Below are 17,541 nucleotides of genomic sequence, written 5' to 3' on the forward strand. Positions count from 1 at the left end.
AGCTGCTCAGACTACCTCACTGCTCCTCACCAGCACACAGGCGTGCTGCGACTAGCTGCTCAGACTACCTCACTGCTCACCACCACACAGGCGTGCTGCGACTATCTGCTCAGACCACCTCACTGCTCCTCTCCAGCACACAGGCGTGCTGCGACTAGCTGCTCAGACTACCTCACTGCTCACCACCACACAGGCGTGCTGCGACTATCTGCTCAGACCACCTCACTGCTCCTCTCCAGCACACAGGCGTGCTGCGACTATCTGCTCAGACCACCTCACTGCTCCTCTCCAGCACACAGGCGTGCTGCGACTAGCTGCTCAGACTACCTCACTGCTCTTCACCGGCACATATGCGTGCTGCGACTAGCTGCTTAGACTACCTCACTGCTCCTCACCAGCACACAGGCGTGCTGCGACTAGCTGCTCAGATCACCTCACTGCTCTTTACCGGCACACATGCGTGCTGCGACTAGCTGCTCAGACTCCCTCACTGCTCCTCACCAGCACACAGGCGTGCTGCGACTAGCTGCTCAAACTACCTCACAGCTCCTCACCAGCAAACAGGCGTCCTGCGACTAGCTGCTCAGACCACCTCACTTCACCCTCACCAGCACACAGGCGTGCTGCGACTAGCTGCTCAGACTACCTCACTGCTCACCACCACACAGGCGTGCTGCGACTAACTGCTCAGACCACCTCACTGCTCCTCACCGGTACCCAGGCGTGCTGCGACTAGCTGCTCAGACTACCTCACTGCTCTTCACCGGCACACATGCGTGCTACGACTAGCTGCTCAGACTACCTCACTGCTCCTCACCAGCACACAGGCGTGCTGCGACTAGCTGCTCAGACTACCTCACTGCTCACCACCACACAGGCGTGCTGCGACTATCTGCTCAGACCACCTCACTGCTCCTCTCCAGCACACAGGCGTGCTGCGACTAGCTGCTCAGACTACCTCACTGCTCTTCACCGGCACACATGCGTGCTACGACTAGCTGCTCAGACTACCTCACTGATCCTCACCACCACACAGGCGTGCTGCGACTATCTGCTCAGACCACCTCACTGCTCCTCTCCAGCACACAGGCGTGCTGCGACTAGCTGCTCAGACTACCTCACTGCTCTTCACCGGCACATATGCGTGCTGCGACTAGCTGCTCAGACTACCTCACTGCTCCTCACCAGCACACAGGCGTGCTGCCACTAGCTGCTCAGATCACCTCACTGCTCTTTACCGGCACACATGCGTGCAGCGACTAGCTGCTCAGACTCCCTCACTGCTCCTCACCAGCATACAGGCGTGCTGCGACTAGCTGCTCAAACTACCTCACAGCTCCTCACCAGCAAACAGGCGTCCTGCGACTAGCTGCTCAGACCACCTCACTTCACCCTCACCAGCACACAGGCGTGCTGCGACTAGCTGCTCAGACTACCTCACTGCTCACCACCACACAGGCGTGCTGCGACTAACTGCTCAGACCACCTCACTGCTCCTCACCGGCACCCAGGCGTGCTGCGACTAGCTGCTCAGACTACCTCACTGCTCCTCACCGGCACACAGGCGTGCTGCGATTAGCTGCTCAGACCACCTCACTGCTCTTCACCGGCACACATGCGTGCTACGACTAGCTGCTCAGACTACCTCACTGCTCCTCACCAGCACACAGGCGTGCTGCGACTAGCTGCTCAGACTACCTCACTGCTCGTCACCAGCACACAGGCGTGCTGCGACTAGCTACTCAGACTACCTCACTGCTCCTCACCAGCACACATGCCTGCTGCGACTAGCAGCTCAGACTACCTCACTGCTCCTCACCAGCACACGGGCATTCTGCGACTAGCTGCTCAGACTACCTCACAGCTCCTCACCGGCACACAGGCGTGCTGCGACTGGCTGCTCAGACTACCTCACTGCTCCTCACCAGCACACAGGCGTGCTTGACCAGCTGCTCAGACCACCTGACTGCTCCTCACCGGCACACAGGCGTGCTGCGACTTGCTGCTCAGACCACCTCACTGCTCCTCACCGGCACACAGGCGTGCTGCGACTAGCTGCTCAGACCACCTCACTGCTCCTCACCGGCACACAGGCGTGCTGCGACTTGCTGCTCAGACCACCTCACTGCTCCTCACCGGCACACAGGCGTGCTGCGACTCGCTGCTTAGACCACCTCACAGCTCCTCACCGGCACACAGGCGTGCTCGACCAGCTGCTCAGACCACCTCACTGCTCATCACCGGCACACAGGCTTGCTGCGACCATCTGCTTAGACCACCTCACTGCTCCTCACCAGCACACAGGCGTGCTGCGTCTTGCTGCTCAGACCACCTCACTGCTCCTCACCGGCACACAGGCGTGCTGCGACTAGCTGCTCAGACCACCTCACTGCTGCTTACCGGCACACAGGCGTGCTGCAACCAGCTGCTCAGACCACCTCACTGCTCCTCACCGGCACACAGGCGTGCTGCGACCAGCTGCTCAGACCACCTCATTGCTCTTCGTCGGCACACAGGCGTGCTGCGACTAGCTGCTCAGACCACCTCATTGCTCCTCATCAGTACACAGGCGTGCGGCAACCAGCTGCTCAGACCACCTCATTGCTCCTCACCAGCACACAGGCGTGCTGATACTAACTGCTCAGACCATCTCACCTCTCCTCACCACCACACAGGCGTGCTGCGACTAGCTGCTCAGACTACCTCACTGCTCCTCACCACCACACAGGCGTGCTGCGACTTACTGTTCAGACCACCTCACTGCTCTTCACCGGCACACAGGTGTGCTGCGACTAGCTGCTCAGACCACCTCACTGCTCCTCACCGGCACACAGGCGTGCTGCGACTAGCTGCTCAGACTACCTCACTGCTCCTCACCAGCACACATGCGTGCTGCGATTAGCAGCTCAGACTACCTCACTGCTCCTCACCAGCACACGGGCATTCTGCGACTAGCTGCTCAGACCACCTCACAGCTCCTCACCGGCACACAGGCGTGCTGCGACTAGCTGCTCAGACTACCTCACTGCTCCTCACCGGCACACAGGCGTGCTGCGACTAGCTGCTCAGACTACCTCACTGCTCCTCACCAGCACACAGGCGTGCTCGACCAGCTGCTCAGACCACCTCACTGCTCCTCACCGGCACACAGGCGTGCTGCGACTTGCTGCTCAGACCACCTCACTGCTCCTCACCGGCACACAGGCGTGCTGCGACTAGCTGCTCAGACCACCTCACTGCTCCTCCCGGCACACAGGCGTGCTGCGACTTGCTGCTCAGACCACCTCACTGCTCCTCACCGGCACACAGGCGTGCTGCGACTAGCTGCTCAGACCACCTCACAGCTCCTCACCGGCACACAGGCGTGCTCGACCAGCTGCTCAGACCACCTCACTGCTCCTCACCGGCACACAGGCGTGCTGCGACCAGCTGCTCAGACCACCTCACTGCTCCTCACCAGCACACAGGCGTGCTGCAACCAGCTGCTCAGACCACCTCACTGCTCCTCACCAGCACACAGGCCTGCTCGACCAGCTGCTCAGACCACCTCACTGCTCCTCACCGGCACACAGGCGTGCTGCGACTTGCTGCTCAGACCACCTCACTGCTCCTCACCGGCACACAGGCGTGCTGCGACTAGCTGCTCAGACCACCTCACTGCTCCTCCCGGCACACAGGCGTGCTGCGACTTGCTGCTCAGACCACCTCACTGCTCCTCACCGGCACACAGGCGTGCTGCGACTAGCTGCTCAGACCACCTCACAGCTCCTCACCGGCACACAGGCGTGCTCGACCAGCTGCTCAGACCCCCTCACTGCTCCTCACCGGCACACAGGCGTGCTGCGACCAGCTGCTCAGACCACCTCACTGCTCCTCACCAGCACACAGGCGTGCTGCAACCAGCTGCTCAGACCACCTCACTGCTCCTCACCGGCACACAGGCGTGCTGCGACCAGCTGCTCAGACCACCTCATTGCTCCTCGTCAGCACACCGGCGTGCTGCGTCTAGCTGCTCAGACCACCTCATTGCTCCTCATCAGCACACAGGCGTGCGGCAACCAGCTGCTCAGACCACCTCATTGCTCCTCACCAGCACACAGGCGTGCTGATACTAGCTGCTCAGACCATCTCACCTCTCCTCACCACCACACAGGCGTGCTGCGACTAGCTGCTCAGACTACCTCACTGCTCCTCACCACCACACAGGTGTGCGGCAACCAGCTGCTCAGACCACCTCATTGCTCCTCACCAGCACACAGGCGTGCTGATACTAGCTGCTCAGACCATCTCACCTCTCCTCACCACCACACAGGCGTGCTGCGACTAGCTGCTCAGACTACCTCACTGCTCCTCACCACCACACAGGTGTGCTGCGACTAACTGCTCAGACCACCTCACTGCTCTTCACCGGCACACAGGTGTGCTGCGACTAGCTGCTCAGACCACCTCACTGCTCCTCACCGGCACACAGGCGTGCTGCGACTAGCTGCTCAGACCACCTCACTGCTCCTCACCACCACACAGGCGTGCTGCGACTAGCTGCTCAGACTACCTCACTGCTCCTTACCACCACACAGGCGTGCTGCGAATAGCTGCTTAGACTACCTCACTGCTCCTCACCGGCACACAGGCGTGCTGCGACTAGCTGCTTGGACCACCTCACTGCTCCTCACCAGCACACAGGCGTGCTGCGACTAGCTGCTCAGACTACCTCACTGCTCCTCACCACCACACAGGCGTGCTGCGACTAGCTGCTCAGACTACCTCACTGCTTCTCACCGGCACACAGGCGTGCGGCGACTAGCTGCTTGGACCACCTCACTGCTCCTCACCACCACACAGGCGTGCTGCGGCTAGCTGCTCAGACTACCTCACTGCTCCTGACCATTGCCAATGATAGTCTGTGATTTACGGCTCAGGCTATCTAACTGCTCCTGACTAGTGTCTTTTGCATGCTTCTATCCTCGGCTCAGGCTGGCTCTTCGCTTCCAATCTGTCGCTCACTCAGAGTGTTATATTAATCAGAAAACACTGCCACACAGTGTATTGTGTTCATAGCCTCGTGGTCCTTGTGCCAGAGCCGAGAATCGACGCAAGGGCTGCGAGGAGTTGCAGGCCGCGGAGTGCCGCCCACCGCCTCTTCTTGTAGAATAGTGTTTATGTGTGGGTGTCTGTGGAAAGGATGATACTGGGTTATTTCTAAGGTGTTGTTAAAATTTGTTTATTTGGCGGGATGGCGGTTGGGTACTCGAAACCATGTGCTTCTGAGGGAAATGCGATTAATAAATAAGTGGGAGAAAATAAATGAGTGTGATTTGGAAAAAATTGGTTTGAATCCCAGTGTAAGTTGCTTCAGTGGTACTGCCTGCCCGGTGCTCTAAATGCCAGAGTTGTAGATTGTTTACACAGAGCGTGTGCAACAGCCTTGAAAGATTGTTTTCATTTGTCGTTTAGAATTTGTTTTTCGAAGGCGTAATTAGTGTACTTGCAAAATGTGCTTCTAATCAGTGTCGCATACTGCAACACGCATGCATGCAGCTACACCCATGCATGCTGCAACAAACTGGTCTACTTGGCGCTAACTTGCATGACCCATCGTGAAACTATAACGGTGTGCTTTTGCGCATCTATCTTTGTTTGTCTAACAATTTACGACGTCAGTTGGAGAACTTTTTAGTTGGTATAGGAAACTGTACGTTAAACTGTGTTTACATGTTGTTGAAATGCCTATTATCAATAAATATTGAAGTTTATGTCAGTTTGATTCCCAATAAAGTAAATTAGAACATAAATTTTATACCTATAATCAGTTCAATTGCCTCATTTATCGGTGGTTTTCTCTTTATCCGTTTAACCTTGGTTTAAAATTGACGAGAACATTTACGTTTGCCCAATTTTTTAATATAGCTCGGAGTGTTTTTAAATCCTACTAATATTATAAATGCGAAGGTTTCGATGGATGGATGGATGGATGGATGGATGGATGTTAAACACACCAAAACGGATGAACTAATCTGGATGAAATTTGGCCTACAGCGAGCTCATAACCTGGATTAACACATAGACCACATATTAATATGAAATTCAATCCCTAAGGGAGTGAAAAAGCGATAATTTCATTTTATAACAGAAAAAATTATAGGTCATAGACATACAAATAGTGAGTAAGTGTCATTTCTCTATGTCTGCCGTATGATCATACACATAGTAAGGTCTGACAAATTAATATTTTTCTCCTTGGTGAGACCAGTCCGCTTAGTGGAGCTCGCAGCGGCTAGCAAAATAAAGGCGCTAATAATAGTTTTGTTCTTAACTTCTTCAATAGATAGAGTTGCCTTAAATTTTAAACGTACCATCGTTTGATGCGTTTGTCATGTCTTTAATTTTCGTTTGTTTGTGCCGTATGCGTTCCTATACCATTTATCCGATTGCGATGAAATTTTGGTAAGTTATGTGCATGCCCGTGAAGGTTTCTGAGACGGTATAACTATTTTGCAATAGTTGGAGCACGAATCGTTTCAAAAAATATTTTATTTCATATTATATAGAGGCACTTCGTCTGTTTTTGTTGTATAAGTGCGCACGCATGACACAATTTATTTAAATATAAAAGAGAGAGATAGAGTGATATATATATATATATATATATATATATATATATAGTGAGATAGAGAGAGACAGAGATATTAGTTGAGATGGAGCGAGGTATAGAGAATGAAATGGGTTAGATTAAGAGATATTTAGATGTATAGAGCTATATAGAGATTTATATAATTATAGAAGAGATAGAGATAGTGGGAGGTGTCTATGTATATATGTAGATATAAAGTGATAAATAGATATAGAGAGATACATAGATATATAGATGTAGATAGAGATAAATATATATTTAGAGAGATGGATAGATGATTTGTATATGTGTAACTGCTTTAAACATAATACAAAACAAAACTGATTAAGGCATTGCAATACATGCCGAGCATTAGCTAGATAATGGAATCTTTTCAATATTAGTAATCTCTTAATTTTCAGATTTTTTCTATAGTGCTTTATAAAGTCTAGATTACATACAGACCACCAAGTTTTTGATATATACAGGTAAATAACTATACACTGGCAGAACGTCTGTCGGGATCTGAAAGTGATATAAATTATTTTGCACACTTGACATTCAAACTAATAATACAATTATTAACTACATCTGATTTCGAAAAAGGTCCTTTTCACCCTGGGTTCAGCCTGTGCAACGCCGGGTACTGCAGCTAGTAAAATACATATAAAACACAAGTTTGGCTAAAATATAGATATACGAGTGTCAACCATCGATGAATACATACGTAATAAAAACCTTTAAATGAATTACAAAACTGTCTGTAGTAGGAACTACAGCGCGGGAAAATAAAATTGTTATTTTAAATGCTGAAAAAAAATTGTTTTATATATCATGTTCCGTAAAAGACACGCATTGAAAAACCAAGGTTGGAAAATAAATACCATGTCATCATGGCGATAGAAAACATTATAAAAACTATTCTTGTTCATTTATCATTCCACAAATCTTTTAATTTTTTTAAAATTTCAAAAAATCTTACCTTTCCTTTTTTCTGCCATCCAGCTTCCCTGAACTTACCGAATACACCTTAGGTCACAAAATTTATTCAGAAGGAATTTCCATTGATCCTAAACACACCAAAGCAATTAGAGATTTTCCTCCACCCCATGATGTCAAGGTTCATCGGTATGATTCAGTTCTTCGGAAAATGTACCCCTAGTTTGGCAGAGAAGGAAGTTCCTTGTAATCACTTATATGTATAAAGAACATGAAATTTGAATGGGGAGAGGAACAACAAAAGGCCTTCGAAACTTTGAAACAGGATATTATGAGTCCACTGGTCCTCCATATGGCGGATTTTTCAAAACACTTGTTCTACAAACTGATGCTTCTGGTTCAGCCATAGGAGCCATTTTGGCACATGAGTTCGACGGTGTTAGACACCCAAATGAATTTGTATCCACCTTTCAAGTATATTCTCACCTTTCAGGAGAAGAAATAATACATTTATGAATTAGAGTGTCTAACTGTTCTCTTTGGAAAAGACAAATTTAGGCCTTATTTGGACCATGCCGAATTTCTGTTGTAAGCATATAATAGTTATCCTGGCTATTAACTCACCCATGGCAATTAGGAAAAATTGGTAGTTGGGTCTTGAGAATTTCCTCGTTAAAGTTTAAGGTTCAGCATATCAGTGGAACACAAAATGTGGTTGTGGATACCCTTTCACAAATGTTTAAACATGCACAGGCTGATGAACATCTAGATGAAGCTGTTTGTAATGTCCTCATAACCGATTTTTCCTTGGCTTTCAAAAATATTCAAGCTCATCAGGAAGAAGATGAAGAACTTCTGAAAATTGTAAAAGATTTAAAATCTGGCATTTCTCGAAGTCCATATTTCTTAATAAAGGTGTCTTGTATTCAAGAATTCTAAATAATCAGAAACGTACTGTCCTGCCTAAAATTCTGAAACCAGTAGTTTATGAGTATTTTCATTCATAACCTATTGATGGACACCTTGGTATTAAAAAAAAATATAGAAGCTATTAGGAAACATTTTGTCTGGAAGGGGAATCTCTGAGCGCATTAAGAAATGTAACCTTTGTGCTCTCAGCAAACCTGCTGATAATACTCATTTAGGTTTAATGGCATCAGAGGTCGCTGAAAGGCCAATGCAGAAGTTATTCATTGATTTTGTTGGTCTTTTGCCAAGGAGTAGGCATGGGCATAATATGTTAGTTTGTGTTGATTCCTTTTCCAAAATTGTTTTGCCTATTCCACTAAAAAAGGCTGATGCACCTACAGAAATCAAAGATCATCAAGCTCACATTTTTGAAAAATATGGAATTCCATCTGCAATAGTTTCAGACAATGGATCTCAATTAAGGGGCCCTCCTCGTCAGGGGTGTATGTGTGGTAGTGAGGCGGGATGATAAGCGCGACGCTCGCTGGTGCTTCCAGCGCGGTATAGCCTCTAAGCGCAAGTCTCTGAACTGGCGCGCATTCGTCTCGTCGTCACAGGATAACTGTGAAATTTGAGCGGTGACCGTAGCATTATATGGCGGAGAATTGAAGATTAAGGTGTTATGCAAGCCCCTTAAGTGCTTTCAAGAATCTGTACTGATTGTTTTATGCCTAAAAATTACTCTGAAAATACGCGTTTTAGGCATTTTAACGCTTCTAAAAATACAGTTTAAAAACTTAATCCGAAATTAAAAGTACTTTTAGGCCCTCAGCGAACTCTTAAATGTTTTCGTAAATAGGCCCCACTCGGATATCTTGAGTAGTTTTGAAATCGCGTTGTTTTTCCTGAAGCTCTGCACACCGTGTGTGTGACCAGGTAGGCGGAGCCCTTAACATCAAAATTATTTAAGAATATGTGTTTCACCCATAGCATTGGCCACAATTTTTGTCTCCATACTACCCTCCGCCTTCGCATGCGGAAAGATTCAACCGTATTTACCGTTCAGCAATAATTGTTTTACATGCGGAAGACCAGTCTAGTTGGGCAAAGAATTACTTCCACCATGAATCTCAAAAACCCACTCGATTTAATTTAATGTTTACATTTGCACCAAATTACCCTTTGTCTAATCTTTGGTGCCTAAATGACTTTTTACCACAAGATCCACAAAATGGAATGAAGTTTTGGCAGCTTCCCTCAATAATCTGAAGCCGTCTCATGATAAGACTCGTATAACATATAACCAGAATGATATTGCAAATCCATTTTGTCCAGGTGATCTGGTTTTGTGCAAAGCATAACCTACCAGCAAAACAGTCGATACGATAATGACTATATTGCCTTGTCACTAGTCAGGGCCATACCAGATCAAGCTTTTCTCACCCCTGTCACAGCTATCCTAGTAAACCCTGAAATGGGATATTATGTGATGAGAGCTCACATTTCCCATTTGAAAAGGTATTATTCCTAGCCTCCAGTTTAAGTGCTCATTGTTTAGAAACTGCCGCCTAAATTTTATGTCCCACTGTTGGCATGTTTATGTTATTTGGGTCTTTGACTTAGTTGATCGTAACTAGTGTATTGAATATTGAGTTATCGAACCAAAAAACTATGGTACTATTTTTTGGTTGCAAATTTATTCTTATATATATTTTTTCATGGGAACAAGTCTGTGGGTACAAACTAGTATTGTAATATACAGATTATGAAAGAAAGAGTAAATATATTTTTAGGCTTACTGGGTTGATATATTATAAGTATTTTTTATGGTTTTCTGGTTGACATGACATTTACCACATGTATGTTGTTTTAGTTTTTTGTGTTTTAGTGTACCTGTATTCCTCCTTTGCTCTGGGAACTTTATATTCTACAAAATGTTGTTCAGGGCGGGGTTCCTTTTAATGTATCCACCATAGGTTCTCGGCAATGTAATGGTAAACCCTTCAACACTGGTGTATTGTTTAAAAAGGAAGATCCACCACCATAACGAGTGGAAGGTAGCTCACTAACAAGGTATTGATTGGACGTAGGCACTGACCATCATAACTAGAGGGGGTAGCTCATAACCCAAGGGCTTTCTTGGACATGGACACTGAACACCATAACTAGTGGAAGGTAGCTCATCCCCAAGGGATTTTTAGACTTGGACACTAACCATCACAACTAGTGGGAGGTAATTCATAACCAAAGGCTTGCTTAGACCTAGATACTGACAACCATAACTAGTGGGAGGTAGATAATCACCAAAGGCTTGCTTGGACATGGACACTAACCACCATTACTAGTGGGAGGTAGCTCATCCCCAAGGGCTTTCTTGGAAGTGGATACTAACAACCACAACTAGTGGGAGGTAGCTAATCACCAAGGGTTTTCTTAAAATGGGCACTAACCATCATAACTAGTGGGAGGTTATTCATCACAAAGGGCTTGCTTAGACCTAGATACTGACCACCATAACTAGTGGGAGGAAGCTCATCACCAAGGGTTTCTTGGACATAGATATTGACCAACATAACTAATGGGATGTAGCTCATCCCAAATGCTTGCATAGATATCGACACTGACCACCATAACTAGTGGGAGATAGCTCAAAACAAAGGGCTTGCTTGGACTTACACAATGACCACCATAACTAGTGGGAGGTAGCTCATCACCAAGGGCTTGTTTGGATGTGGATAGTGACCACCATAATTAGTGGGAGGTAGCTCATCACACGTGCTTGTTTGGATGTGGACACTGACCACCATTACTAGTTGGACGTAGACCATTACCAAGTGCTTGCTTAAATGTCGACACTGACCACCATAACTAGTGGGAAGTAATCTAAACAAAGGGCTTGCTTGGATTTGGGCACTGATCACCATAACTAGTGGGAGGTAGCTCATCACCAAGAGCTTGCTTGGATGTAGACAGTCACCACCATAACTAGTAGGAGGTAGCACATCCCCAAGGGCTTGCTTGGATGTGGGCACTGACCACCATAACTTGTGGGAGGTAGCTCATCCATAGGGGCTTGCTTGGACGTGGACACTGACAACCATAACGAGTGAGAAATAATTCATCACCAAGGGCTTGCTTGAACCTAGATACTGACCACCATAACTAGTGAGAGGTAGCTCATCCTAAAGGGCTTTCTTGGATGTGGACAGTGACCAACGTAACTAGTGAGAGGTAGCTCATCACCAAGGTTTGGCTTGGATGTAGATAGTGACCACCATAATAAGTGGGAGGTAGCTCATCACCAAGTGCTTGTTTGGATGTGGACACAGATCACCATAACTATTGGGACGTATCTCATCACCAAGTGCTTGCTTGGATATGGACACTGATCAACACAACTAGTGGGATGTAGCTCAAAACAAAGAGCTTGCTTGAACATGGACACTGACCACCATGACAAGTGAGAGTTAGCTCATCACCAAGGGCTTGCTTGGATGTGGACACTGACAACCATAACTAGTGAGAAGTAATTCATTACCAAAGGCTTGCTTGGACCTAGAAACTGACCACCATAACTAGTGGGAGGTAGCTCATCCCAAAGAGCTTACTTGGATTTGGGTGCTGGCTACCATAACTAGTGGGAGGTAGCTCATTACCCCAAGGGCTAGCTTGGACGTGGGCATTGACCAACATAACTAGTGGGAGGTAGCTCATTTACAAGGGCTTTCGTAGACTTGGGCACTGACCACCATAACTAGTGGGAGGTAGCTTAATACCAAATGCCTGCTTGGATGAGGACACTGACCACCATAACAAGTGGGAGGTAGCTCATCTCCAAGGACTTGCTTGGACATAGATACTAACCACCATAAGTAGTGGGATGTAGCTCTATACCAAAGGCCTGCTTGGACGTGGGCACTGACCCCCATAACTAGTGAGAGGTAGCTTATCACCAAGAGCTTGCTTGGATGTGGACAGTGACCACCATAACTAGTAGGAGGTAGTTCATCCCCAAGGGATTTCTTGGACATGGGCACTGACCACCATAACAAGTGAGAAGTAATTCATCACCAAATGTCTTGCTTGGACCACCATAACTAGTGGGAGGTAGCGTATCACAAAGGGCTTACTTGGATGTGTGCGCTGACTACCATAACTAGTGGGAAGTAGCTCATTACCCCAAGGGCTAGCTTGGACGTAGATACTGACCACCATAACTAGTGGGAGGTAGCTCAATACCAAAGACCTGCTTGGATGTGGACACTGACCACCAATTCATCACCAAGGGCTTGCTTCTACCACCATAACTAGTGGGAGGTAGCGTATCACAAAGGGCTTACTTGGATGAGTGCGCTGACTACCATAACTAGTGGGAAGTAGCTCATTACCCCAAGGGCTAGCTTGGGCGTAGATACTGACCACCATAACTAGTGGGAGATAGCTCAATACCAATTGCTTGTTTAGATGTCGATACTGACTACCATTACTAGTGGGACATAGCTCATCACCAAGGGCTTGCCTGAACGTGGACACTGACCACCATAACTAGTGGGAGGTAGCTCATCACCAATTGCTTGCTTTTATTTGGAGACTGACCACCATAACTAGTTGGACGTAGCTCATCACCAAGTGCTTGCTTAGATGTCGACACTGACCACCATAACTAGTGGGAGGTAGCTCATCACCAAATGCTTGCTTGGATGTTGACACTGACCACCATAACTAGTGTGACGTAGCTTATCACCAAGATCTTGCTTGGACTTAGATAGTGACTGCCATTATTCTACAAGTAACATTGTTAAGGTGTAAGAAAGTTAGTGCGTCCAGCTGATCCACAAAGTGGTACCAATTTTCTGCAAAATAAGAAGTATTTACTTGCTAAAATAAATTATTTTTTATTTTCAATATGAATAATTTCCCTACCCAATCAAGTTTCCTGTGAGTTTTTAACATAATAATTATAATACGTTTTACACTAATAATAGTGTAATCGGGTATATTTAAATTTTTTACTTATATTGCCACGTCTTAAGATGACACACATATTCTGTTTTCCAGACGTCTTAATGAAACTAAAATATCTTGTGTTTAGAACAAACACTAGTACTGCATCTGCACTTTTGTCGTTGGCATTAAGGTCATGCAATAAGATTTTTATGTCGGCTTCTTACTAACTACTTTTTAAAAAACAAGGACCAATGCTTCACAGAAACCTCAGTATGCCACAGAAAAAAAAATTGGTTTTCTGTCTTCTTGCAATGATTTATAGTTTTGTGTTCAAGGTAAGAATTTTTTTCAAATTTGCTCGAGTATGCAAAAATTGCTTCTTTTACAATATTTATCTTTAAAATTTCAGTGTTGACATATCTTTTGTATGTCTTGCTGCACCTCCATAAAGCCTCTAGCCACTAGTAAAATTCTATTTTGATTTGTGTAAATAGGTGTCGAAAGCAACTTGACATTCATAATTCTGCCAATATTTGTTTTAAATCTTTTGGGTGAACACATCAGCAAGATCTTCACAGGTTTTCACTAAGATGGTTTTATCAGATGCTTGCGATTCTCCCAATTCATCATCAATTTTAACCCCGGAACTTTAGTTTGTAAAATTGAATCAATTAATTTTTATTTCCAGCTGGTTCACCAACAGACTTCAACAAAATATGAATTGTTTTACTTTTATTTGAGCATTCAGAATTTATTTTATCTTGTGAAACCATGGATATATCTCTAACTGACATTTAATTCTTCCTACTGTTGTACCTATATATTTCTCCTTAAGATTGTGCTACAATCAGAAATCTTGTAAAAAGTGTACGATCTTAATTAAACTCTTTAAAAAATCCTCTCTTTAGTCTTATATGTTTGTAAGTGCCTGAACTCATCCGGCGACAACCGCAGAAAGCCCCAGGCTAGAAATGGTAACCACAGTGCGTGTGCTGGAGGGCCTCAGGGTTTCCTCGGTACCCCCCAACCCCGACCTCACGAACGTCTTACGTGCAGTCGACGCGAGGCCGGGCGTCGGCGCTGGAGCACAGCAGTGCTGCCAACAGCGCGAGGTGGACCGCCATCCTGCAGCTGCTCGAGAACATGGTGACCTGCAACACACAGTGCTAGTCACACCGAGTTATTATCTTATAACATGTGTCATTTCCTGCCACACAACTCTTCGAATCCCGACCCAAAGCACGGCAGCCCATACCAAAATAAATAGCTGACAGTCCACTGAAGATACGTGTCCTGTGTGGATGCAACTTCAAATAATTTCAATCACTTGTTTACAAATTAAAACTTATTCCTGATAAAAAATATTTTAGTTCCATAATCTACTTGTTTTCTACAGGTGTATACCATTTGTCCGAGTGTCCACTTCTCCGAATGACCACTTGTCCGAGCTCCTTTTGTCCGAAGGACCACTTGTCCGAGTGACCACTTGTCCGAGCGGCCAACTCTCCGAGCTTTGAGGGGCGGATGGTGTCTCCCACCCGCGCGACCTTGCTCCGCCCTGCCTCCTCCTTGACAGCCAATCCCAGCACGGCCGATAGGCCGCCTATCAGCAATAACAGTAATCACACTGGGAGGTGGCTACCGAAACTAAAACCTCTCGTACAATTACGTACATAAAGCGGCTAAGTCGAGCAGGCATGGCCCTAGTCGCCCCGAGAACGAATCCTCGGGCTGAGCACATTATGGACACGTTACCGTTTAAGATAAAATTTCACGTTTCAGTTTCAAAACGTGTCTTAACGCACGCTTTTTTAAAATTATTTTTTATGTTGATGTATTTAAAGACATTTGTTTCAATGTTGTAATTAAATTTCTATATTATAATTTTTTGATTTTACTACAGAGTAGTGACTAATTAAGACAAATGAAAATTTACATTTATGCCTTACCCTAGACGTGAATCCTTTAAGCCCTACCTATCGCAATAAAAGCCGGTATGAATTCAACTACGTCACTTAGATCAGCAAGCTTATTTCTCAAGGCAGCGTTTCTTATCTCCATGGGTCACAAACAGCGATAAAGATGATTTTTATAAACGATATATTCTTTTCGATCAGTTTTTTTCTAAGAAAATAGTATTTGTCATATAACAATTTGTTTTGGATAAAGGTTTTTAGATAATGTTTAAATGGTTTGCAGTAAGTTTCAATGGATTTGATAGTACACACAGAAAGAAAGTTTTAAAATATATATATTTTTTTCAACCTCTGTATTTTTAACCCCATTGAATCATCTGAAATGCCTTATCAAAAATTGTTTCGCCAAATATTTTAAATAATATCTACTATTCAAAAAAATTAAAACAGACTTGATTGTTTACATATTAAGGGAATTTATAAATGTATACGTCCTTTAACCCCCAGTTTTACATCCATGACAGCAGTAAATGTTTACATTAAAAATTGTTTCTTACAAAAGTTTTAGATAGTATATATGAGGAGAAGAGACAAGTAGAATGATTTTGATAGTGTGCCTACTAAGGACGCTATGAATTTTTTCCCCCTTCAACAATAATTTTTTACACCACATGCTGTAATTGTGGGTCGTATGTAAAGTATTTTAATAAAAGTGATAATAGGTACAAGTTTTGAAATAAAAAATAATAGAATTGATTGTAAACATTGTACAATAATAATTATTTTTTATTTCAACAGCTATTTTAAACCTCTTGCAGCAATGGTTCATATTATTGAACAGTAGTTTAAGACAAAAAATTACGATAGTATTTATAGAGTTCCAAGTGCAAATTGAATGGATTTGATGGTGTAGATACCTTGTTAGAGAATTTTGAATTTTTTTGTCCACTAAACCCTGTTATTTCCACCCCTTGAAGTCATAACAAAAATTCGTTTCAACAAAGATATTTGTCATACCTCTTAACGAAAAATAATGTTAGTATAGGGATACGATATTTATAATATTAAAGAAGTCATAACGATTTTTCTGTTTTCAAAAAGTTTCCCTATCTGTTCCACACTTTGATTGGGTTATGCCCAATAACGAATTCAACCTAGATTTTCCATTTATTTGAGAAGCGATTTGTGCGAAATTGCGGCAGCTATTGCGTACATAAAATTGTGATTAAGGTATTTACAAATGTATTTAAATACTTTTGAGCTGACGATGGTTTTTCGGTGTATGGAACATGAAAAGAAAAACTAAGTTAATATTTTCCGGAAGTCGCACCATGTTTAAGGCTACAATTGGTTGTGTTTCTTCGAAATATACCTAATTGTGACACGAAACAGCCATAGTTCCTCATAATTTTATATTATAATTTTAAACAGAAAAATCTTTTGCTGGAATCCTCTGAAACAGTTTTAAAGGTGTTTTCGTGTGCTAGAACCCGATCTAGCTAGTTTCTGACTGTAGGAAAAATATTTTAAGAGCTACCGGTACTTTAAATTTTAGATACTAAAACACATTATAAAAGCGGTTGAATGACACCGAGGTTGTAGCCATATCACAAAAAAATTGTTCTAAAAAGTATTTGAATTATGAAAGTGTTGGTATAATGCAAGTGTTTATCTCACCATGCAGTTAAGAAGACTAATATTCCCATGTGTGTCACTTCAAACATAGGCTATATTAACGATTGAAATACAGCAGTATAAAAGACCACGCCTTCATGTGCGGCAGTTGTTTTGATATGCTATGAACATTAATCTTTGTTAATGTTTCCGAGACGTTTTATATAACTATTTGGAAGCAAATGATATTATGATTAAGTCATAAATATATAAATCAAAGAATGTTTGTAGGTTTGTCCTCTATGCATTCATAAAACATTGATCCGATTCTGATTAAAGTTTATCGATATAATACTGTGTAGGTATTCTTTTGCGTAAACTGGTGCAACTATTGGAGGTACTAGGACAACATAAAGCATAAATTCCCGGTCAAAAAATAAAAGGCTGCACGTATGCAAGTGTGCGAGTATGCGAGTGTGCAAAAACGCAAGTGTGCATGTTACAACTGGCATATAGCATGCTACGCTACGTACCTAAACCCCCTTCCCCCTTTTACCATCTTTCTATTCGACCGCTTATGCATGCGATGAAGTGGTGTCGCCACTG

The 17,541-nt window shown here is 44.6% G+C and overlaps 1 protein-coding gene across 1 annotated transcript in view; it reads right to left on the reverse strand.

Moving 5' to 3' along the window:
* Positions 1-17,541, reverse strand: part of LOC134535769 (abdominal ganglion neuropeptide L11-like) — a 332,345-nt gene that overhangs the window by 40,768 nt on the left and 274,036 nt on the right. The window contains exon 2 of the mRNA XM_063375015.1: positions 14,456-14,556. Within this exon, the coding sequence (XP_063231085.1) occupies positions 14,456-14,550 (95 nt within the window). The 5' untranslated portion in view covers positions 14,551-14,556. The remainder of the gene's footprint in view (positions 1-14,455; positions 14,557-17,541) is intronic.

The sequence above is a fragment of the Bacillus rossius genome, chromosome 10 (genome assembly GCF_032445375.1).
Source record: "Bacillus rossius redtenbacheri isolate Brsri chromosome 10, Brsri_v3, whole genome shotgun sequence".
Lineage (NCBI taxonomy): Eukaryota > Metazoa > Arthropoda > Insecta > Phasmatodea > Bacillidae > Bacillus > Bacillus rossius.